This window comes from Microtus oregoni, unplaced genomic scaffold, assembly GCF_018167655.1.
Source record: "Microtus oregoni isolate MIOR12 unplaced genomic scaffold, Mior012 000049F_ref0000343, whole genome shotgun sequence".
Lineage (NCBI taxonomy): Eukaryota > Metazoa > Chordata > Mammalia > Rodentia > Cricetidae > Microtus > Microtus oregoni.
The window spans coordinates 1,047,047-1,064,345 of record NW_024543223.1 but is presented as its reverse complement, the minus strand read 5'-3'; the positions used below and the strand labels follow the sequence as shown (position 1 = coordinate 1,064,345).

Genomic DNA, 17,299 nt, shown 5'->3' with positions numbered 1-17,299 from the left:
CTTGTCCCTCCCCTTTTCCGTCCTTCTTCCACTTCCCCCACCCTTCTGCCCCCACCCCTATATTCCCAATTTTGCCATGTGATCTTATCTATTTCGACTTTCCAGGTGGATCTACATATGTTTTTCTTAAAGGTTTGCCTTGTTACTTAGCTTCTCTAGGATCATCAACTATAGCCCTAATATCCATTGCTTATAGCTAGTATCCACTTATGAGTGAGTATATACCCATATTCATCTTTTTGGGTCTGGGTTACCTCACTCAGGATGGTATTTTCTAGTTCCATACATTTGCATGCACAATTCAAGATGTCATTGTTTTTTGCCACTGAGAGTACTCTAATGTGAAAATGTGTTCTATTTTCTTTATCTATTCTTTGGTTGAGGGGCATCTAGGTTGTTTCCAGGTTCTGGCTATTACAAATAATGCTGCTATGAACATAGTGGAACATATGTCTTTGTAGTATGATTGAGCATCTTTTGGGTATATGTCCAAGAGTGGTATTGCTGGATCCTTAGGTAGGCTGATTCCCAATTTTCTGAGAAACCAACATACTGATTTCCAAAGTGGTTATACAAGTTTGCATTCCCACCAGCAATGGATAAGGTCCTCTTTTAAAAGTGTGTTGTGAAGTAACAGGTAAAAGACAAGCAAGCCTTACAAGCAAAACGCAGGCAACTCCAAGTCAAAGAAGGTCTCTTAGAATTAGTGTCACAAACAATGAGGTGCAACAAGCTCACTTCTAAGTTACTATTTTAGGAGACAACAGAGAAATAAAAACTGAAATAATACACAACGGTTAAAACTCAGCAAATGTAAATATAAGAATTGTGCATTTCACTGTAACTTTACCATTAAAAAAAACTTTTAAAAAATGTGGCTTTTTCTTTTTTTTCAAATTTGATATAGGATCTTACTATGTGGGACTGGCTATCTGGTCTCACAGTAGACCTTGTCATGTAGACCATGTATGTGGCCTTGGACTCAGCAGAGATCTGCCTCCTGAGTGCTGGGATTAAAGGTACACCGAGCAAAAGCCACACACACACACACAATTTTAAAAAAAAAAATGATGACAGGGCAATGGCTGGGGAGATGACAAAGTAAAGAGTTTGCTGAGCAAGCAGGAGGACCTGAGTTTGAATCTCTAACACCCATGTAAAAAGCAGGGCACAGTGGTACATGCCTATCATCTAAACTCTAGAGAGATGAAAACAAAGGTTTTGCTAGAGCTTGTTGGCCAGTTAATTTGATTGACTCAGTGAGCTTTACCCTATCTCAAAAAATAAGGTGTATAGTCATAGAGGAAGACACCCAGTATCAACCTCTGGTCTCCACACGTATGTGTATCTACCATCTACACACACGCACCTGCGCACACACATTGACACTACAAATAATTGTCTTAATATATGTAAGATCTAGACTTCAATTCCTAGCACATCATACACATCTTACATACACTTTAATTTTAATATAATATTAAATATATCATTTTAATAAAAGATCAGGTGAAAAGTAAAAGAATAAAATGAGAAATTAAGCACTTTCACAAAAATGTCCAAGGCTTATGTGGTTCAAAGTCTACTCAAATACCATTTTAATATGAATGTTACCAAATACATATACAAAATTCACAGCTTCTTTTCATTAGGGTTTCATAACCCCCACAACCTTCTTATAGTCAATATAGGCCTAGGAAACCACTAAAGTGTCAAACAGTTTTCTTCCCTTTCCCTAGAAAGGAGGATATGTATCTTACTAAACTTAGAAAACCGGAAACACACATGGTACTTTATAATAATAGACAGAGATTGAAGACATGAATCATATAGGTTCCCATTTCATGATAAAGGCACCTTCAAGCAAAGTTCTATAAGAAGTCTGGCCTACCTGGTCTGCACAAGTCTCCATGCTGTTCTTTTTCACTGGCGTAGACCTCCATGCACCAAGCATGGTATGCAAATGAGAAGAGATCTTCTATTTTACCAGGTGGTCGGATTGCATTGTTCAATCTCTTAAGCCAGTCTTGACACTGCTCAAAGGTTGGGAACTGACACCTTTGCAAAGCAAAACAAGTATGAATGTAATCAGATAACAGTTGATAATGAAGTCTAAGAAAAGCCACCATTTCAAGAGTGCCTGTTCATAATGAAGGATCAACTAGAAGTGAAGAAAGCATCACAGACAGTCATTCACTACTACTTACAATAAAAACAACAAATTGCAGCCAGGGGTACAAAATCTTTAAAAAATGGGAGGGTGGACATATGGAAAATCTATTATTTTGATCTAATGAATCTCTTCTGAAAGTAATTAATGGTGATTATCAAAGTAAAGCATTAGTTTGTCTCTCCAATGAATTAGGTCTCACCCTACTTCTTCAGATAGTTCTAAAGTCATCTATCTCTCTCAAGAAAAGTCAGAAAAGTTCAGAAGTTCTTTTTCTTTTGTTATGATATAATAGGTCAACCTAAAAAACAGACCACAACACTATCCATAGCCAGTTGGGAGGTGGTTTCAAAATTTGTCTACTTAGCAATTAGGACAATCAGATCCAAATTAAGCCAGAGGACATGCAAACTTTCAGCTACAACCACACAGAGAACAAAATAGTTGCATTATCAACAGCAATTTTCAGTATATACAATTAAAGGGTTAGAATAATTAATACAAATTGAGTTTTTGAGGACTTACATAACTTTTATTTTTAAATGTAGTACTGAAAACTGAAACTACACAAACTTTAAAATCTGAATGGCTGTCAGTTATCAAAAGTAAGTCAGAAAGTTAAAGCAGGAGTACTACAAGTCTCAGGCCACCTTGGGCCACACAGACTGCTTCAGGAAGGAAGACTAATGTGAGTAGCTAAAAAGGCAAGTTAATGTTTTCCTTACACCCTTCCCTTGTCCCAACCAAGGTAGCTCATTAACATAACAACACGGTATTTACTGGTACCCCAAAACAGATCAAAGGAATAAAGTAAAAATGTCAAGAATGGAGCATGTCTAGAGTTATTAAATTAAAAACCTATTTTAGGCATAATTTTGCAACAATTAGGGTAAAATTAGACTTGATAAAATCATGAATAAATGTTAAACTTAAGAGAAATTTTGGTGAGAGATAAGACACTTGTATTTTCTCAAAGTGGTTTATTGGTTATATGGGGAAGAATGTAGAAATTTACTACTGCTGCTGCTGCTGCTACTACTCTATTACTAGAGAAATTGGGTAACACTCCGGACTAATAAGAAGTCATCAATAGGGGACAAGTAGATCAATTGTCTCTAGATGTAACACAGGACCTTGAAAAGAAAGTGTGTGTCTGTGTGTGTGTGTGTCTGTGTATTCCAATTGTAGAAACCTAACTTCAATTTAACTTTGAAGAAACTCTAGACAATCATAAAATGAGAAACAATCTACTGAAACTACAGTATTCAAAATGCCACTGTCATAAAAGACACAGAAAGGTTACAGAAAGATTCCAGATTAATGAAGATTACAGTCATGCAGCTAAACACATTATCTGACTCTGAATGAATTCTCTACTGAATGTGCTGAATGAGAAGGGGTGAGAATGAATGTTATAAAGGACAAAGATAATAGATCTGGCAAAAGTCTTATCATCATATAATTGTGAAGCTGACAATGGTATACAAGTTATATGAGGAAATATTCTATTATTAGGAAAGGATTTAAGGTTGAAGAGCCAAGTGGAGCAACTTAATTTTTCAGAAAAGAATCTCAATCTCTCATTTCTCTCTCTCTCTCTCTCTCTCTCTCTCTCTCTCTCTCTCTCTCACACACACACACACACACACACACACACAGGCTCTGCAAATAATAAAGTAAATTGGGATACAGTAGTAACAAGGGTAAATGTTACACGACTGCTATTTTAATTTTTATACTTTTTTTTTTAAATTTATTTATTTATTAAGGATTTCTGCCTCGTCCCCACAACCGCTTCCCATTTCCCTCCCCCTCCCCCGATCAATTCCCCCTCCCTCATCTGCTCGAAGAGCAATCAGGGTTCCCTGACCTGTGGGAAGCCCAAGGACTGCCCACCTCTATCCAGGTCTCGTAAGGTGAGCATCCAAACTGCCTAGGCTCCCACAAAGCCAGTACGTGCAGTAGGATCAAAAACCCACTGCAATTGTTCTTGAATTCTCAGTATTCCTCATTGTCCGCTATGTGTATGTCCAAATAAAAAGTGTCTGTTTATATAACAATATTCACTAAAAATAAAATATTTCAGGAACTAACTAGTCAGAAATTATTCTAACAAATGGAGCCTTCAAAAGACATTTTGCTAACAAACTATGTAACAACAATTTAAAGAATATTTTTGCCAATACTTCACAGCCTCACAAACACACCACCTACCTGATAACTTTGCAGTCTTTGCATGTCAAATGAAGCTGGAATATATCACGGCATTCAACACTTTCTATAAGCTGTAATGGAACCTAAAATTAAAAAGGATAAAGTCCTCTTAGTCAAAAGGCACTAATGTTGCAGGCACACTCAGCCCAAATGATTAACAGGGAAAGAAGCAATCAGAGCCACAAGTTTAGCTGGACCAGTAGTGACTTACTAGAGCCCATTAGAGTTTCCCTTTCCCTAAATCAATGACCTCAAGTCACAGCATGATGACCACCAAGAAGAGGTAGGGACTTTGGAAAAGAAGAGGGAATAGATCCTTGAATATCAAACTCACAAGGTCATCTCTCAAGGTTCTACTTTAAGAAGCTATGATTTGCAGTAACACAAAAGCTGAAGAGCTCTACACAGAAGTACTACAGGTCTAGTGCAAACAGGACTCCAAGTGTTCATTGTTCCAGATGGCAGAGTAGATTCATTCCTCAGTTCTTAGCAAAGGAGGCTTCTGAAAAAGGAGGAGGCCTAACTGCCTGCACGGCACACCAGTAGCCACTGGTCAGAGTCTCTACTCAGTAGAATAGAACACAGATAACAAGAAGTTATACAGTAGTCAAAGAAACTAAAATAGGCTAGATCCAACTTGCTCAAAAAAAAAAAAAAACAGTTGAAGAGCCTTGTTTGTCAAGTAGGACTCAAGGCTTGAGTGAATTGGAATGGTCCCCCTCCCTGACAACTAGGTCAGCAGGTCCTACTTAACAATAGTGGACAGAGATCGATACGCCAGTGAGAGAGAAGAAATGTCTCTCAAGTGTGTAAACGACTCTCAGGTTGACGCAGTGACATTCTTTCTGAAAATATCTGACTTAACCTCCAACTACAAAAGCATTTTCCAAACAAGATATGAAAAAATAAAAATTCATTTTTTTCAAGGCAGGGTCTTATGCATTCCAGGCTGGTCTTAAACTCCCTATGCCACTAAAGACAGCTACTAACTCTCTTACCTTCCCAAGTGCTAGAATTACAGTCTATACCACCATGGCTTTATTTGGTGCTTTGCATTCAGGGTTTGTTCGATGCATGCTAGGCAAGTACTCTACCAACTGAGTTACAATCAGCCCTGAGTGCATTCTCCCACCCCACCCCATCCCCGAGACAGGGTTTTTCCGTGTAGTCCTAGCTGTCCTGGAACTCACTCTGTAGTCCAGGCTATCCTCGATCTCATAAAGCTCCATCTGCCTCTGCCTCCCAAGTGCTGGGATTAATGGTGTATACTACCCCCACCCAGACTGCATACACTCTTAAGGCCTTGTGAAAAAGAGTAGCTTACTTGTCCCTAATGCTGTATCAAACCCAGTCAGAATGTGGCTATAGGAACTGCAAGTAGCACTCCAAAAATTTGCTTAGGTTTGCTCACTGACCATGCTGCCTCCAAAGAGTAGCCCCATGTCAGCCCTGCTCATTTCAGAGCTGGCTTACTACAAACTCTGACCTACTAGCTGGCAGAATAACAAAAAAGATCTTTCTGGTGTATGGTGACCAAAGGTAACTGCTAGACAAAGGAGAATACCAACAGCTGTTAGACTGCCACCTGTTAGGCACTGAGAGACTGACCAAGAAACAAAGTTTTATAAACCATTTCTGCTTTAAACTCTGTTTACATGATATTCTAAGTTTATTTATTATTCTGTGTACACACACAACACAGTAAGCATATACAGGTCAGAAAACAACTATAGGGAATTGGTTCTCTCCTTCCACCTTTATGCAGGTTCCAGGGAGTAAACTTGGGTCAGCAAGCTTGTCCAGCAACTGCCTTTAGCTTCTGAGCCATCCCTTCCACTCTCAGTCTACGTTTTTGATCATAATACTATTACTTATTATAAAATTTATTTTCACCCCACAAAATATTCTCGTAAGAGCACCAACTAGGGCACTGGTAAAAGAGAATAGACTCACACAGGAGACAGGTTTTCAAGACTGCAAGGTAACATGAAACAGCCATCACCCAAGAGTCTCATGCCACCCACTGTGGTTTCAGAAATAGCAGATTAAGATCAGTCTGTTCAATTACACAACAAAAACTGTTTTAAACTTTCATAAATCCCACTTGAACACTTAGTTGCTTAATAAATTATCTAAGTTTCAAAGAAATATAGTTTGGAAAAAATAAAGAATAGACGATTGCTCATACCAGGAATGCTACAAATGGACTCTCCACAGAGGTATTTCACTCTAGGAACTGTAAACTTGATGTTTACTGAGGTTGTATAGATAAAAGGAATAGTGCTCATTGTATCCAAGCCTATAAGCAGTCAATGTGCTGTGAAATTAAGAGAATATTTGATATTAGGTAGCTATTTAAAATTTAATGGCAACTTTTTTTTCTGAAGTGCTAAAAATGCAAAGTAGGGCATGCCACCATAGAGATAGCACATTTGGGTTCTAATGGCTTAAATATGCATGATTTAGATAAAATGACCTTTAATAGTTTTTTGTTTTGTTTTGGTTTCGTTTTTTTGTTGTTTTATTTTTGTTTTTGTTTTCGAAACAGGCTTTCTCTGTAGCTTTGGAGCCTGTCCTGGAACTAGCTCTTGTAGAGCAGGCTGGCCACAAACTCACAGAGATCCGCCTGCCTCTGCCTCCCGACTGCCGGGATTAAAGGCGTGCGCCACCACAGCCTGGCTAATAGAGTTTCCTGATCTCCTGTGTTTTGCTGTAGCATTTATCTGCTGAAGAAAGAGCAGAGGGTCGCAGAGAGGGGAAGGGAGAAAGGCAACCACTATCAATCCTCTGGTCTAGATCTAGGATCTGTTGCAGGAGGAATAAGCTATCTTGTTCCTAGAATGACCTCAGGAACCCTAGCACTGTGGTGTTTCTCAATAAGAAATGTGCATAGTCCCTACAATGTCAAGATAACTTTGCATAATCATTTTTCTGTGCAAACACAGTGTCTGGGGTTTTGTAAGTGACACATGGCTCTAAGACTTAGAGATTTAAAATGCTAGAGAAAACACTTTCATCTAAGGAAATGGATTAAAAGTAAGAACTGTTGTCAGTTTCTTAAACATTAAAATCACACTATGAAAAAATATCACAATACAATCTACTCATATAGTTACTATAAGAAATAAATGATGAATGACACAGGCCTAGTCACAGAAATGCACTGTTTTAAAATGAACTTAAAATCCAAAAGGGGAGAGAAGATCTAATATTCATTTCAAATCCATAATAATTTCAAGTCATTATTTACTGAGTTGCAGGTATCAAGAGACATATTGGATCCTAAAGACACAAAGACAAATCAACAAAGCGTTACAACATGTCTAGTAAAAGCTGTGAAAGTATGTTTACATACAGAAGCAGGCCACTGAATGCAATTACTGCCAAGAAGGGAACAGACTTGAGCAAAGCTTCACAGAGGAAGTTACTACCTGAACCAAGTTCTGAGAGATGAAGAGAAAGTCCCCAGGCATGAGAGAAGGGAAAATGTGCAAAGTATGAGGTCTGCCAGAGGGGCCCAGTTTTACTATTAGAAAGGAGACAGAAAAGCTGACAGGGACAAGGACCACAGCTTCACATCATGCTGCATAATTGACTTTCATAGAACAAATAAAGAAAACAGCTTTAAGATGGTAGATGATGTGATTTTCTTACAGACCCTAGTCCCAAACAAATCTAAAAATAGACCTTTAAGTATTTAGCCAAATCTAGTGAGCTGATAAATGGGATGATATGGGAAAATGTAATAAGATGAACCTTTATCATTCTCACAGGCAATTGAATTATAAGTTCTCTGATGCCAGCCACTTAAAGAACAAAAAAAATTAAGTTTAAGTTGAGTGGTAAATTGACTCCCTCCCCTAGGACATGGCAGGGAACTTTCAATTGCTGGTTTGTTTTTGTTTTGTTTTTGTTTTTTTTTCCCCGAGACAGGGTTTCTCTGTGGCTTTGGAACCCGCCCTGTCTTGTAGACCAGGTTGGTCTTGAACTCATGGAGATCTGCCTACCTCTGCCTCCAGAGTGCTGGGATTAAAGCGTGTGCCGCCACCACCACCCGGCACCATTTCCACTTTTTATCCACTGGTCAGAAATGATCAAATCCAAATGAACCATTGTGCTGGTTAGTTTTGTTAACTTGACACAAACTAGAGTCACCTGAGAAGAGCCCCCCCCCCCCACGCTTGAGGAATTATCTCAATCAGATTGGCCTGTGGGCATATCTGTGGGGCGTAATCTTGATTAATGATTGATGTGGGAGAGCATAGTCCATGGTGGGCAGTACTACCCCTGGATTCTGCTTCCATTACTGCCTTCAGATTCCTGCCTTGACTTTCCTCAATGATAGGCTGTAAGCTGTAAGGTGAAATAAACCTTTTCTTCCCCAAGTTGCCTTTGGTCATGGTGTGTATTACGGCAACAGAAAGCACCCTAGAACTCTGTGAACATAGTACATTTTCTTTTTCCTTGGTGACTCTGGTGTGCACTGTTAGCTAATGGACTGAATAGAGACATAACCCAATTATAGAAGGCAGGCAGAAGAATTCAGGTCAAAATGGCTCGAGAACGTGAATGAATGAACGAATGAATGAGTAAGTAAGTAAGTAAATAAATAAGTAAAATGTTAGCTCAAAAACGACAGCCACTGATCTTATAAATCACAGGCTGCAACTTGAATAGTTAGGTAATTTCTAGAAAGATGAATAAAATTAATGCAAGCAATAGATTTCAAAGAATCCTCCAAATCACATAATCTGAATGTAGACCTGAGCTCTTAAAGACATCACAACACACTTCTCTGCACTGGCACTCAAATGCAGAAAGCCACAACACCGGCAAGTAAAGGGGAAAAAAAATACTTCCACTGGTGGAAACTGGTGAAGTTGTGGGGCTTTCTGGGCTGGTTCACTGGAGACTACCAAGGACAGAAGTGCACTGGAAGAACCAGTTCTACTTAGTGGAACCTCATAACCAATAAAGAGCAAATGCACTCATAACAACTTCCAACTTCCTTTGCATTAGTAAGAGTTCATTATGCAAATAAACAACATACTAACATGGATCCTTACCAATGTAGGAGCCTGATATGTCAGTCTGTAATAAACTTTGTACCTTTATAAAGCTTAATAAAACAGCAGCATCTGGTACAAGTATTAACTAACAAGCAGACAAGATGAATTGTTTTAAATAAATCATAGGAGTACCTTACCAAACAGTCCTTGAGCATGAAATTAAATGAGAGAAATGCACAGTACAAAATGCTTTCAAATACCCAAGCCTGTACAATTCTTATTTCTTCCTTTTCTTATCTACCTTACAGGAAGGATGGTTGGTAATCACTTACATTAACAAGTGACTCCTTAAACTTGATGTGAAGTCTGTAATTAGAAAGGGCAATGATGGCATCCTCAGCACGGCCCACATACTCTGTGCTCTCTCCATGAAGTTCAAGGAAAGGAACCTGGAAAACAAAAGAAACCTTTCATAGTTCCAGAGCAGAAATGGTCCAGATTAAATGATCAGGTGAACAAAAGGACAATAAACCCTCTGCCATACAGGTTTAAATCAAGAATCTGAAAGACAGCTTACACTCACCTAATTTCAATATACTTACCAAAATTAGGAACTTTTATGATGATAAATAATCATACTAAACAATGACCTTTTAGGAAATAAATCTTTCAAAAAGGAACAATGTTTTCCAGATTGCACTTCTATATGTACAGTTTAGGAAATGCATCTATTATACATTATTTCAATCCACTAGTTTTGCTCCATCGTTATTATAATACACTGTCAAAAAATGGTCTGTAATTACCTGCAGATTCTCATCTTCTCGAATCAGCTGCTTCCTGGGAAATATCTGATTGGCTTGGATGCACTCCAGGCTATGCCGCATCTCTTCATCCTGGAAAACCCCAGTGTTTAATTTAAAAACTTCTACTTATCATCCATACTTGATTTTTCTGCCATGTTTACTTATGTAATCACAATAATAATCCAATGACCATTTTGAAACAAGCAGAAAAACTCAGGAAAACTATCCCCCAAAGTGCTTCATCTACTATCTTAGTTATTGCTATAGTTTGGATAAGGGTTCCTCAAAGGCCCACATGTTAAAGGCTTTGATGCTAACACACAGCACTGTTAGCAGGGAGCTGGAAATTCTGAGAGGCAATAAGAGGAAGATAGGCCAATGAAGGGAGCTAGCCCCTTCCCTGTTTCCTCCGCACCACAAAGTGAGTGGGCTTTCCATCCCATGTTCCCACTTTGATATAAACCAGGGCCAACTGACAAAGACAATCAGCCAAAATAAATCTTTTCTCTTTTTTAGTTTTTTAGTGGACTTCTCTCAGCATTTGTAATAAGAACAGAAGTCTGACTATTACAAGTATCCCTAATCTGAAACACACTGATGCAAAAATTATCAAGCATTACAGTCTCTGTGGGCACCAAGAGGCTGTGGTGCCTTTTGAAAGAAACCAATAAGCAGTAATTTTGCTCCTTATGTTATAATTTTACATCTTTATTTTTGAAAAATATATACTTACTTAAAAATAAAGAAATTATGTTTGAAACTCACTTCAACATAATTAAGGGGTATAATAAAGGAATGGGAGAAGAATAAATGAAACAGCTCTATGAATTGATAATTCATGAAACTATTAAGTGCTGAATGTTAGTTTGCTACACTGTATATCCTTTATGCAAAATCTGCATACAGAAAGCTTCAAAAAGGTGTGCTTTAGGGTTGGAAAGATGGCTCAGAGGTTAAGAGCATAGGCTGCTCTTCCAGAGGACTGAGTTCAATTCCCAGCAACTACACAGTGGCTCACAATCATTTATAATGAGATCTGATGCCCTCTTCTAGCATGCATGCATACATGCAGGCAGAACAATATACATAATAAATAAATAACTTTTTAAAGTGTTTTAATATAAAAGAAAACAAACAAAAAAACTAAACTAAAAACTAAATTTCCAAAATTTAAAGCAGTGTAAACCACTATCCCTGCTCATTCTGCCTTACACTACCAAGAGGTCTCTTCCAGTTAAGACAATTTCAAAGTAGGAAGTCAAGCACTCTCAAAAATAACTACTTTAGCCGGGCAGTGGTGGCGCACGCCTTTAATCCCAGCACTTGGGAGGCAGAAGCAGGTGGATCTCTGTGAGTTCGAGGCCAGCCTGGTCTACAAGAGCTAGTTCCAGGACAGGCTTCAAAACCACAGAGAAACCCTGTCTCGAAAAACCAAAAAAAAAAAAAAAAAAAAAAAAAAAAAACTACTTTACACTCTGGCTGTTACAGTACAGGGAGGCCCAAAAGACATAAATAGTCCATGAGAGAGCCTGGCTCTAGATTATGATGAACTCTGCTCACATAGTCAGAACCCCCTCCATTTTCATTTTACTGGGGATCAAACTGGGGCCTCAAACATGTTAGACAAGCACTACACAGAAAATTTTTTTGGTTTTCTGCTTTCTATAGATGGGGTCTCACACTATATCTCAGGCTGGCCTAGAACTCAGTATATATGCCTGTGTGCACTTCTTTCTCCTTACATAGGCTGGAGAGTCCTACTGGGAACAAATAACAACCCTGAAAACATCTGCCAAAAGACACACTTTAAGTCTCATTTAAAATCCTTTGAAAAATAGAGGTATCTAGGAGAAGGAAATGATGCAGGTGGTGTTGGGGAGTAGGAGTGGAGTTGGATATCATTAAAACAATGTACATGCATGAAACTGCCAAAGAATAACTGGAAAAAAATCTTTAAGAAAACCAAAATTCAGTATTCTAGAATTTTCTGTAAAAACTAAGGCTCAAAAACAAAAATCCAAATGATAAAACAATACTATTTACACTAAAATAAATCAATGACTTAACAATTTCAAAGAATTACATAGCTAATAAAGTAATTATCAGGAATCCAATAGACAAATGAGAAAATGTTTAAATAATAGCAAAATTGAAGCTTGCGTTATAAGACTTATGACTTAGACATATACTGATACGTACATGTGAGTGAGTAACATGGACCAATCAGAAAACAATACACACAACCATGAGTTCTCATAGCAAAATTCTAACTTTTTTTTTTTAATTTGATATAATGATCTTGGGGTAGTCTGAATGAGACTAACCCCCACTGGCTTACATATTTGAATGCTTGGTTCCCAGTTGGTGGAACTGTTTGGGAAAGACTAGGCTGTGTGGCCTTATTGAAGGAGATGTCTCACGGGGGATGGGCTTTGAGGTTGCAAAAGCTCTTGGCTACCATTTCAGCACCATGTCTGCCATTTGTTCTACCATACTCCCTACCATGATGGTCACGGACTAACCCTCTGGAACCATTAGTAAACCCCCAATTAAATACTTTCTTTTACAAGTTGCCATAGTCATAGTGACGGTTTAAAAGAAAATGGCTCCCGAAGGGAGTGGCACTATTAGGAGGTATAGCCTTGTAGGAGGAAGTGTATCACTGTGGGGACAGGCTTTGAGATCTCTTTTCTTCAAGCTTCATTATGACAGTCACTTGACTTCCTGCTGCCTGCAAGATGTAGCAGTCTCAGCTCCAACACCATGTATGCCTATATGCTACCATGCTCCCCATCATGATGAAAAAGGACTGAATCTCTGAAACTGTAAGCCAGCCACCCTCAATTCAATGTTTTCTTTATAAGAGTTGTGGTCATGGTGTCTCTGCATAGCAATTAAAACACTGACAGTCATGGTGTCTCTTTACAGCAACAGAACAGTAACTAAGACAGATCTTTTATGATGTGTGGTCACACTGCTCCATAACTATTGGGATCTCCAGAGGACTGTGCTAGGTACCACAGAGACCTCAACAGTACCAGGAAAAGGACTGTACGGCTGGCTATTTAGCACACGGTGAAGGGCAAGCAGTGCACAGCAGAGCTGCTTTGATGCCCAATTGCTGATCATTGGCACTGGCATGCACATCATGTTAATATTAAGCAAGCACACTTTTAGCTTTGAAAACTGAGGGAAAACAAAAACTGTATACTTTAAATTAAAAAAAAACAGTAAAATGTCATCATGCTTTGGGTACAAGATTAAATTGGAAAATTGTGATGCCCACTGGTCCACCTTTAAAAAGGGAGAAATTAACTTCCTCTCCCTTTTAGTACGACATTACCATACAACTAGCTGGGCAAGGATTGTTGCTATTTCACTTTTTTTTTTTAATTTTAAAAAGCATTTTCCACGCGTCCCTAATGAAGTTAGAAATTAACATGCTATTTTCAATTTCCTCTTTGTGCACCAGCATGAAACACTTAGGGTCTAGGAACTACCACATGGTTAACGACAAAAACAAACAAATAAATCAGACAATGCTATAGAGAGCAATTTCTCTAGTCCTCAAAGCTTTGCTTACACTTTCTTAGGACTGATGAGATGTAGCTGGCTGTGTTCCATTTTCTCTGCCTAAATGGCCCATAGGCCACCGAAATGCCCATTGTGTTCTTCAAGGAAAGGGAAAGGCTGGGTGTGCACAGCTGCCCATCTGTTATGGGTCAAAAGAATCTTTTTTTAAAAAAAAATATTTATTTATTTATGATGTATACAATATTCTGTCTGTGCATATGCCTGCAGGCCAGAAGGGGGCACTAGACCCCATTACAGATGGTCGTGAGCCACCATGTGGTTGCTGGGAATTGAACTCAGGACCTTTGGAAGAGCAGGCAATGCTCTTAACCTCTGAGCCATCTCTCCAGCCCGGGTCAAAAGAATCTTAAAGGAAAGGCAGGGAATTGCTGCCGTCCAGAAAACAAATTCATTTAAAATGTGTGCTATGGTGACAGTGTATGTTAATTAGCTCAGTTTGATCAGTCTATAATATATAATTGTTTTATAAAGCATTTTACAATATTTCACAATTCTGCAAATCAAATAAAAAAATTGTGAGTGGCCATCTCACAATCTCTACACTCACCAAACAAACACATAAAAATCATTTTTACATGTCTTGCTTCTTAGAATGTTTTTAGGGAAAGGGAAGAAGTGAGCCTGGGCCTCACATATGCAATAGCATGTGGTTTAGCCTGAGCTACACCTCCAAGCCAGCTTCCTATTAAAGGAAGATATGAAAATCCTGGAGCCCGAGAATGATATATTTCAATCTTGCCTCCATTTACTGACTGACTTAAGGTGTGCTACATATCTAGCTCTCAGGATTCGGCTACCGTAAAAGTAGCTCTTCTATTCATAGTGGACAGGTACTGAGGAGCTGGCAAAGGAGGTAGAGATAATTACGAAGTGGGCAAAACTGAAATTATTTCTTATAAAACATAAACAGATGTATTAGTGTTCACGTTTCATCAAGATAGGAGTCCAACTCTAATTTCTTTATTTCTGTACTTACCATGACCAGTCCAGGGCAGGAGAGACCCCGTCCTTCTCCAATCTCTAACAAGGCTCTTCTTTCTCTTCTCCTTGAGACCTTTTATTTTAGGAAGGAAAAAAAGGGGGAGGCAAAATTGGCAATAGTTTTTCCCCTAATTGGTCATACCCTAATTAAAGAGACTGCATACACAGACCTGAAATTCAACCAGAGTCATCCCTGAATAAGCTGAATATCAACCAGCCAAATCCTCACCATTAGTTCTAAACTGAATAACACCTTTGTGGAAGTATTCCTAACTTTAACTAGCTCTGTAAGGAAAGTGAAAACCATTGACATTCCTGTGTTGAGAGTAATTTTCAAATGTTATGAATCTTGAAGATTAAAAAAGCAATAATTAAAATCAATCTGCAAACACAATATTCTCCTAATGTTTCAGGATATTTGTGTGGCTTATTTTATGGAAAATGGATCACCCTGTCTATGGAAACAAATTGACTTAGCAGGTAAAATATGAATCAACTGCTCTATTATCCTGATATTCTGTACTTACCTGAAAATTCCTGAGCTACTATAATCCTCTCACCTGTGCTTCTAAAAACAAAAGAACGTCCAACTAGAAATGCAGAGGAGTGCTAGCACTCTCCCGAAGGGCTCCTTCCCTCAACAGATTACCATCATACAAACCTGGTGTTATGGCTTTGCTCAAGTTTAATTTAAAAAAAAAAAAAGGATGGTATTTTGGGGAGTTTGAACGTCAATACTCAGCATAAGAGCTGTAAAAGCAGCATTAAATAAGTGAAAGAGAACATCAAAGGAACAGCGGGGCCAAGGCTCTGTCTGTGCCTGTTCCTCTGCTGGGTTGTGAGAAAAGGATTATTTTAACAGAGTGCTATGAGGGACAATCACTGTTGGAGACAAGGGACAAAGAAAGATGCTGAGAGCCCTGGATGTGACAGTGCAATACCAGACTTACAAGGCAGCAGTGACACAGTAGTGCTACCAGATTCTTCATAGTCTCTGAAGCGATAGTTGTGTGTATGCATGCATGTGTGCACACACACACAAACGCACACAATGAGTTGATCCACTAAATGTGACAGAAAGGTATCTCAAACTTGCTGTCTCAGCAACTAGAAAAGGGACTAAGGACTTTCCTGGTGAAGGACACCCTTAAGAAAAGTGAATTCCTCAGCCCATAAGTGATAGGGAAAAAGAACACAGAGAAACCAAGTTTGTTTCAGATGCCTATTGCTTATCCAGCTGAAAGTGACAACATCATTCACATATTTAAACTACTGTACTATGTTTGTTGTTGTCTTATGTTGTTGTGAAATGAACCCAGGGCCTGGTCACGTGATAGGCAAGTCTTCCACCACTGGATTATTACTTACAACTCAAACTGCTCTATCTTAACACAGACATAAATTTGATACATGTTCTAATTATTAGTATTACATACTAAAAACTGGGCCCAGTGGCACACACTTGTAATCAAAGCACGGAAGAGGCATAAAGGAGGATCCTTGGGGCTCACTGACCTGCCAGTCTAGTAGCTGGTGAGCTTTAGGCTAATAAGAACCACAAGAGATTGCTTTTTCTTGTTTCTCTTGGTTTTCTTGCGTGTCTTTGAGCGATTTATTCATTTCCTCTACCTTTTTGTTTGTAATCTCTGCTTAAGGTGCTGGCTTGGTGGGAGCCTAGCCAGTTTGGATGTTCACCTTCCTAGATATGGACGGAGGTGGGAGGACCTAGGACTTACCACAGGGCAGAAAACCCTGACTGCTCTTTGGTCTGGAGAGGGAGGGGGAAAAGAGTGGGGGGAGGGAGAGAAGGCTGGGAGGAGGTGGAAACTTGTTTTTTTTTCTCCTTTTCTCAATAAAAAATAAAAATAAAAAAAATAAAAAATAAATAAATAAAATATAAATACAGAATATGGTGACAGATGCCGAAGGCAGCAAGTGGTTCACCAGTCACTTATTCTACAGTCTGACAATGGACCTTCTTTTTATGGATGTCCAAAGTAACCAAGTTGTGTCTTCCAAGGAAGGTCGAAGAAAGATTAGTATTAGAGAGATTTATAAATGTGATTTGCCACCTTGGATGCAAATCTCATGAGCCTCTTTAGATTGCTTTGTCTTAACTATTTTATTAACTTCCCAGCAATTGTGAGATGCTTGTTCATCATCTGAACTGAATGCCAGGCCATTTTCTCTGAACATCACTGCAGAGCTAAGCCAGCTAACCACACACCTGCAGAGCCTGGCTCTTCCTCATATTTCTGGAGTAAAATGAAACACTTTACTTCAGGACCTGGGCCGGTTGTGGTATCCTGAACTGTCATCAAAGGGACTAGATGATGAAGTTTGGATATATAGGATGGTTTTCCTCTGTGTACTAAATCTGTGTATATATGTGTATATGGATGTGTGCACACACATTAGTTGGTGTGAATTTGGGCATACCTGTGGCAGTCAAAGGAGAACATTGGATATCTGTCTTTACTGCTCAGATAGGGTCTCTCTGCTATTTTTCTACTTTGTATTTCAGG

General features: G+C 38.7%; 1 protein-coding gene across 4 annotated transcripts in view; it reads right to left on the bottom strand.

The window, feature by feature from the left end:
- LOC121436399 (myotubularin-related protein 3) overlaps positions 1-17,299 on the bottom strand; it is a 114,862-nt gene that overhangs the window by 41,279 nt on the left and 56,284 nt on the right. For all 4 annotated transcript variants that reach the window (XM_041636239.1, XM_041636240.1, XM_041636241.1 and 1 more), the window contains exons 3-7: positions 14,770-14,847; positions 10,200-10,289; positions 9,726-9,842; positions 4,385-4,467; positions 1,892-2,058 (exon numbers count right to left, since the gene is read on the bottom strand). In XM_041636239.1, the coding sequence (XP_041492173.1) occupies positions 1,892-2,058; positions 4,385-4,467; positions 9,726-9,842; positions 10,200-10,289; positions 14,770-14,772 (460 nt within the window). In that variant the 5' untranslated portion in view covers positions 14,773-14,847. The remainder of the gene's footprint in view (positions 1-1,891; positions 2,059-4,384; positions 4,468-9,725; positions 9,843-10,199; positions 10,290-14,769; positions 14,848-17,299) is intronic.